Source organism: Amblyomma americanum, chromosome 5 (assembly GCF_052857255.1).
Source record: "Amblyomma americanum isolate KBUSLIRL-KWMA chromosome 5, ASM5285725v1, whole genome shotgun sequence".
Taxonomy (NCBI): Eukaryota; Metazoa; Arthropoda; class Arachnida; order Ixodida; family Ixodidae; genus Amblyomma; species Amblyomma americanum.
Window position 1 is genome coordinate 161,591,627 of NC_135501.1, and position 7,927 is coordinate 161,599,553.

A 7,927-nucleotide genomic window follows, 5' to 3' on the forward strand; every position below is an offset into this window, starting at 1 on the left:
TTCTGGAGTAATCTTTTGGAGTGAACTTCTGGAGTGATCTTCTAGAGTGATCTTCTAGATCTTCCATCTGATGATTAGATGTTTCCCCGAAAGTGTTGAGAGCTGGCGACACGGACGCAATAAAGATACATCGAAACATGTAGTTGTTACTAGTAGCCTTGTGACGTAACTTACGGTGCTGGGAATTATGGGATCGACGACGCATTCATTCCCCAATGACGCTGCTAGTGCAATCGCGTAAAAGCGATGGAACAATAAACTGGACAGAGAAGAGAGGAGAGAACACGAGCGCGTCTGCTTTTCACCATTTTTTTTTCCGCGCAGCTTCTTTTTCGCGAAACCATGTACCAAACTTTCCAAGTTGTCATACTTCTTCCGCAAAAGGAAACCACTAGAACTTACCCGTGGTGCTAAATCGAATATAGTGGCATAACCGCTATAGACATTTCTTACCTAGAGTAACTATACACTAGGACTTAACATTTTGCATACCCTTCCTGTCGCTGAAATTCGCACTGCCACAACGGTAAGCGCACAGGAACTTTTTACCCTGTACCATCCAGAATCTCCATGCGCTTGCGTTCAAGTCCGTAAGGTGAATTAGATGATGCAGTTACCCAGAGGTAACCACAGATGTGACTTCACCTAGAAAATTGGTAATAATAGAATTTCTGTTTAGCATCGAACACGGCAACTTTCTTTGTTTCTTTTATTCCTTGCACCTTATTGTGTGCTTATAATATTCCTATTTCGCACCTTACACTATTGGTATAGCTTTAGACAGACCTGCAGTATGCAGGCACAAACAAACCAACTAAAAAACAAATATAAAAATGTCACTAGCAGAAGCAAACCGACACGCGTTAACATAATTATGCGTGTGATAGGACCGAACAAGCCCTAAAACTCCCTCAGGTAAGCTAACACTGAAGAGACGAAGCGAAAGGAAGAACGATGCACACCATGACGCTATTTGCTAGCATTGTTTTTCGTTTTTGCAATGTTAGTCGTTAGTCGCGCTCTCGGCCGGGTAGCTTCATGCTGAAGCAATTCACTTTTATAACGTTGGCGTCACGTGACCGAAAAGCCCTGTTGGGCTTGTGGGCGAGTAGCCTTGAGCAGCCAGCGATATAGCTGTCCAATACAAGAGCGCTCAAACAGCTGCGGTGTGCGCTTTAGCTGGGGGTCAGGGAATGCGTCAGCGCCCGAAAAGACGTCAATGCTGAAAACGTTTTTGAAAGAAATTTCAAATAGCTATCTCAAAAAACTCCACATGAAAGGCCTAACCTTCAACCAACCATTTTTGCATAAATATTGATTCACCAAAACAGTTGCTCCCAACTCTTTATTGGTTCATGGAAGCAAACATAAATACGAATATAACAAAACTCGTATTAATAAAGTACCCCTGAAAGCTGTCAGTCACCGAAGCTCGACAGGTCTCAGTGGCTATGAAGGCATCAAGCCTCTGGGTGTGCATTGTTCTCGCGGGTAGCCTGCAGCTATCTTCAGGGTAAGCCCGTAGTTTACTTATTCGAGCATATTTAGTTGAACGGAGCCAGTATCTAAAGAAAGCTTACTACGGGAATGTTAGTTAAGGATTGTTGATTAGGAGTGTTGTGGGAAACTTGTTGTCTAATTTTTTCATAGTTAATGATTTAACAGAGAGTTGAAAAAAAGCAATGACATGCTAGCTACCCGAAGAACCCGATTCTGAATTTTGCATTCTGTGGTTGTACCAGCTGAGCCATGTGCTATCTTCAACATAGTGGACTGAAAGTGCATTGGGGTACACACTACCAAATATCATATAACTCATGATTCAGAACCCTTTCAAAGTTCGTTTTATCAGGGTTAGAAATATAGCTAGGGCAATGCAATTTCAATTTGTTCTTAATATACCTGCAGGAAAGGCGTCTTCTAAAGTATCAGTCACCTGGGGAAGCAACACGGCAACTACGCTGTAGTAACTGAATGAAATAAAAATAGCTGAGATTTTTTTAGCAGTAATGCGTGAAATAAGTCTTTCCCATTTTACCAATCGTATATGGTACGTAATCTAGAACCCACACCGGCACCCTTCCCTCATTGCTTGCTCACTGTAAGAAGTTTTCTCGTTCAGTTCCACAGATCCGGGACCTCTATTTCTAACGCCCTTGATTGAAGCATGCAACTTCACAGAAGCCAAAAATAGAAGCAATGTGACACTCTTCAAGGAAGCAGGAATTAACGCCAATGCTCACTCTGGCTACATAACTGTGAACAAGACAGCAAACAGCAACCTATTCTTCCTCTTCATAGAGGCAGAAGTAAGTATTCTTGCATATTGAATCAGCGGCACTCTGTAACGGCACACTGCCGGCAGAAATGTCAAGTTAAATTTTTTTGTGATTAATAAAGAATATGTTTTCTATGACAAAGTAAGCTTAATATCGTGGAAAGACTAAAGAGAAAATTTCATTACATGGATCAACGAAAATATTTTTTATTCATTATGAGTGAGCACAATTTATAACTTTTGCGTCTCTTTGTGTAGTGAGGATTGATAACTTGAATTCTATTCTGGTTTTTTATAAAGAAGAGTACATGAATTTTCGTATTTATGGTACTTCTACGAAGTGCTACTCGTACGTAGTCTATTTTCTAACTCACAAGATTCACGACTAGATGGCTGTAATATGAGACCGATCATGGGTTTCCGCAGCTGCTGATTTTATTATGGCAATGTTCAATGCCTGAAAATATTAGTACAATACTACTCGAGGTATGCGTATCTGAGTTGAGCTTTTTAGTCGTAGTCTTTGATCGCTAGAAGAGATAGCGTACGCGTATAGCTACGAGCCTGTCTCGCTCAATAGTCTTGGCAACAGTTTTCATGCCGTGGAAGTGCCTCATGTACAAGAATGTTGCAAATTTGATGTTTTAATAACCAAGTAGACGTTGTATCGACCTTTGGAATTTTTTTTTTGTTCATTCACTCCTGATTTTCGACTGTATCGCAACTGATTACAATGAAGGTGATATCTAGTATGCAGTGCCATCAACAGCACAGGTCAAGTGCGGCTCGCTTTCTTTTCTAAAATTGTATTTAAATTACAGCATCAGTTGACGTGAGGATATAACGCAAGTAACTCTAAAGCCCGAAAAAAATTTTCAGGACAAACCCTCTACAGCCCCCCTGATGCTTTGGACACAGGGTGGTCCGGGTTTTTCAGCCCTGTTTGGTATGCTCCTCCAAAATGGCCCTTTGGCGTTCCAGCTGCCAGCGAATTTGTCAAAAAGGGAGCACTCGATTCAAAAGAACGTGAGCGTAATCTACCTTGATGTGCCGGTAGGGGCTGGATTCAGCTTCACCAACGACCCCTCGGCGTACTCGAAAACGCTTGCAGACATCACAAAAGATATCGTAGAATTCCTGAGACAATTCCTGCAGCTATTTCCTGAATATCAGGGGCGAGAGTTCTACGCCGCCGGAGACTCCTACTCAGGTGCGTACACATTACTGACTCAAATTCTGAAAACCATAGGAACTGTAAGCGTTAAGCTCATGTCAATCACGCTATTGATGTGCTCATGTATAATTAAGATAGTACGAGATATCATACAGTGCTCCCTTAATAAAACGAGGCAAGGTCTCTAGGACGAGAGCTGCTGTCTGTTGAATGCTAGTTTTTTTTTTTTTTTTACTGTGCGCCGTCAAACATAAACAATGGTCGATAAACCTATGTGTGTCTTCTGTAGTGTACGAGGTGCCGCTGTTATGTGCAGCGTCTTATATCGGGCAAACAGGAAGATGCATTTGAGCATGTGCGGGAATACTCCATATCACCAGAGGCGCGTAAAGGCAGTAATTTGTCCATTCGTTTTAAGAAGCGTCCTTCTCTTCTCGCTCTCGACGAGAAATAGCATTAACTCGACAGCTTTAAGTCTCTCGGTCGGCAGAAAATCCGGCGGCGCCCGTCGCAGTTGTTGTGAGCGAAAAATCCGGATTGGTCGAAAAGGTGGCTACGTCACACGTGAAGTGGCGAATTTGAAAAGTGAATAAATTATTCGAAAACTAGGGATTAGAAGCTCGCCACATGCCTAAAACGTCGTTAGGACATGAAAGTACATAAAGTAAAATTAATTGCACTGAAAAGTAGCAGTGGTTTTTTTTTAAATAATAATAATGGTAATTGGTTTTTGGGAATGGAAATGGCGCGGTATCTGGCTCATATATCGGCGGACACCTGAACCGCGCCGTAAGGGAAGGGATAAAGAAGGGATTGAAAGAAGAAAGGAAGAAAGAGGTGCCGCAGTGGAGGGAAATAATTTCGACCACCTGGGGATCTTTAACGCGCACTGACATCGCACAGCACATGGGCGCCTCAGCGTTTTTCCTCCATAAAAACGCGGCCTCCGCGGTCGGGTTAGAAAATTTTCGCAAACGCATTAGGCGCTTAATTTTCAAGTTCCTTGTCACCTTTAAATGTCATCTGCAACTGGAAGCGAGCGCGCGTTCTCCTTCCGCGTGAACGGCGGTCGCTGCGATGGAGCAGTGGGCCAGTAACGACCCCACCGAGGTGCGGCGGGAGGCGGAAACAGACCCCATTGCGAAGGCAGTAAGAAGAAAACCGCGCGCTCCCCTCGAGACCGGCCGTGGTCATACTCCTTCCTTCTTAGGACACGAATGATGCCAACGCGCTACTTTAGATATTCGAGGCCATGCGCCTAGTGGAGGCAGCCAAATAAACGCACTTGCCCTGTATTCCTGGTTATGGTGGCCGAAGAGAGAGCTGCTGCATAGTTTCAGTAAGGCATTAATGAGCTGAAAACATAGCATAACTGAAAACAACTTAGCGAACGCTATTCAGTTGATTTCGTATTTGCGAATCATTTCTAATTTTTTTGTCTTTTTGTTTGCCTTCTTAGCCATCTCCCCATTCCGGAGCCAATGAGCGCTCCCCTCACTTCTGTCCCCGTAGTTCTGTTATTACTGTGCGTCGAAACGATGCATATGTGATGCACTGTTCGCATCTTACGCGATATGGCTTCACACGCACAGCACGGCTGCTTGTTAGGAAGCTCCACTGCTACCGTGTCACCCCATGAAAGAGGTCGCTTTCGGCATTCCTGACAAATTGCACGCTGTAAAGCATTTCACGGAGCTGCTGAAAGTCGTTGTTCGGTGCAGTTGGCACCTGAAAAGTAGGCAACAAGCCAAAGGATTTAACATGAAGGAAAAGGTTAAAAGCTCTTTCTTGGAAGGTCAGTAGTTAACTTGGACCTTCGCTCTATCCGGACATTTTCTCCGGCCCCTTGAGGTCACAATTAAGGAGGCTGTGCAGCACTTGTCGCGGTGGCTTAGTGCCTGTGACATTCGGCTGCCAAAGCCAAAGACACGGGCCACGAGCAGTGGCGGCCCGCATTAATGGAAAAAAAAATATTTTCCTGTCTGGTGTGACTGGAACTGCAGGAGGCCAAAATTAGCCCGGCGCCCCCAACTGCGGCATCTCCTATCCGTCGAGTGACGTTATGAGTCCTTAAGCCGCACGTACTATGTCATATACTGAAGTGCAGTGTCTAAGACGCGCTGGCAGATGGGAAAAAAGGTTCCTGTTTGTGCAGTCCTGTAATGTAATGTAATGAACGTAAGCGTGCATTCAATGCTTCATTGGGAACTTAACAGTCTTTAAATAAGCTTAAAGAAAGCCCAGTTTTAAGCGTTTGTTCTGGTGTTTATGTGTGCTATGCTACAGCATAAAACGGAATAATAGAGGACCTTTGGAAACTTCAGAGAATGTGGAGCTTAAGCTATGCTGTATTTTTGTTTGTGTTTTACAGCTCGCTACTCTGTTGCACTCGCCCAGGAGATGTTAATGTGCCCAAGTGACGACGTAAACTTGACGTTCGAAGGAACCATTGGTGGAGTTGGTTTTCTTGGACCAATCTTAGACTTAGCGGACTCCAGCGACTTCCTCTATCAAGCATCGATGCTCGATACGAATGGATACGCTGCCTTTAAGCTCCAGTTCGAGACAATGAGAAACCTCACCGCAACGGGCAACATTTCTTACTATCCCTTGGTGATAGGCATGTTAGCGACCACTTTATTTGCTTCTGAACCTAAAACCCTTTTTCAGAACCTAACTTTATATAATAGTCAGGCAAGTCCTCTGTACACCGAGATGCCGTTGTCTATGCTTGCCTTCTTTGCATTTGCAAACACGAGTGATTTCAAAAAAGTCATCCATGTAGGGGAGAACACCCAGTTTGAATTCGTTAACCCTAACCTGTTGGTCAGCCTTGCTGCAGATTTCTTGGTAGATATACGTGAAACTGTACAGTACGTGCTAAACCGGACAAGGGTGCTTTTGTACACTGGTCAACTCGATACCCTATTCCCGTCGCCCAACTTGCAGAACTATTTCGAAACGCTGAGTTGGACGCATGCACACACGTATCGCGCTGCCAGCCGCCGTACTTGGAAACCGTACGATCGCTACTACGGAGCGGCCGCTTACTTGAAATCAGCGAAGAACTTTACTTCAGCTGTTGTACTCGGCATGGGTCACTATGGCGCTTTTGACAAGCCACTTGAAGTGTACCACCTCATGATGGAGTTTATAAACCGAAACTTATCATTTGCTCCTATATGAAAAGTACGAATTATCATAACAATTACACAAGCAGAGAATAAAGGAAATCCAAAATGACATGAGACTGAATTTATTTTTATGTGCATCATTTCCCTCTTAGTGTTATTGCTTCAATGTGGTTTGCGCTTAAATAACATTTTTTTTATTATACTTCTTCTTTTATCCGACTTTTGCCGTGACTAATGCTGACAGAGAATTAGAAACAACCGTCATAACGCACATCTAAATATAAGGGTCCACAGAGGATATATCCGGAAGTGCATCATTTGTAGGGTAAAGTTAGCTGTCTCAATATTAAGATCACAATTTAGCATGGGCTCAGAAGCCTGTGCTCACCCCTGAGCATTTAGCAAGTTCGCCCCGTCATAAGTAGCCGCGGCACAGAACTATCCGAGATTACGCTAGATAGCTATAGATTTGGGGCCATGGCGTGCCTCAGAGTGCCACCCAAAGTTTCTAGTTCTTCATTTATTTATTGATTGTACTTCTTTCGACACGCCATCGAATGCCGCATTTCAAGCTCTAACGGTGCCAGATTATGTCATTACTGGAAACCTGTTTTTACAAATATGGGGACGTCATGTTCTCGGACAATAAACGAATAAGAGAATGAGACCTTCAGCTTTCGGCGTTCATACCCAACAATTCTGGACAAAACATTTTTGAGCGGGAAAATATTTATGAACGAAATTCTTCATACAATGATATAATAATCAATAAACTCGCCAACCACCCGATGGCAGTCTTAAGTTTTGTTTTCTGTTGGCGTTTTTGTTATCGTCAAAAGGGTTCCCCGTTGGTGTTCTATGGCAGTTCTAAGTGCTCTGTGCGACCGGTGGAAACGACGCTAAATGAAATATTTTACACACGTCAGAATAATGGACCATTACCATCAATATTTCGATAACAGTATCTTACAACTTTTCAATATCCAAAGTATTTGTTCGAGAATGTTGAATGTAAAAATCTAGTATAGACGCAGTATTCAACAACACGGCTCCTTGACTTTCCTACATATTCCATTTTCTTAACGTTGCTTTGCCTCGGTGATGTAGTGCTTGCTTAGAGGAGCACATGAGGTGAGTGGCTCGCGCACTCTAGATGCCTCACTAAAGAGGGATTTGAATTATCACGCTATCCCCACAGATGAGGGGAGGAGAGATAATATGCCAGTATGTGGGATAAGCAGACATAAAAATCATAAGAAAAGTTTGGCGCAGAGAACTTAAAGGTGGTGAACACAAAGGCTGTCAGTCAAGATTTTATACTTTTATGCATGTTGTTCCGGG

General features: G+C 43.4%; 1 protein-coding gene across 1 annotated transcript; it reads left to right on the forward strand.

Annotated features, from left to right (window-relative positions):
* Positions 1-1,439: 1,439 nt before the first annotated feature.
* LOC144135213 (putative serine carboxypeptidase CPVL) lies at positions 1,440-6,695 on the forward strand. Its single transcript, XM_077667954.1, has 4 exons — positions 1,440-1,513; positions 2,123-2,309; positions 3,158-3,488; positions 5,824-6,695. The coding sequence occupies exons 1-4, from the start codon at positions 1,452-1,454 to the stop codon at positions 6,636-6,638; spliced, it is 1,395 nt and encodes a 464-aa protein (XP_077524080.1). The 5' UTR covers positions 1,440-1,451; the 3' UTR covers positions 6,639-6,695.
* Positions 6,696-7,927: the final 1,232 nt, after the last annotated feature.

Bases quoted from the DNA above. Each gene is read 5' to 3' on its own strand.
- LOC144135213 (XM_077667954.1), top strand. From the start codon at position 1,452: ATGAAGGCATCAAGCCTCTGGGTGTGCATTGTTCTCGCGGGTAGCCTG. The intron at 1,514-2,122 runs GTAAGCCCGTAG...TTTCTCGTTCAG, and splicing joins AGCCTGCAGCTATCTTCAGG to TTCCACAGATCCGGGACCTC. The intron at 2,310-3,157 runs GTAAGTATTCTT...AAAAATTTTCAG, and splicing joins TCCTCTTCATAGAGGCAGAA to GACAAACCCTCTACAGCCCC.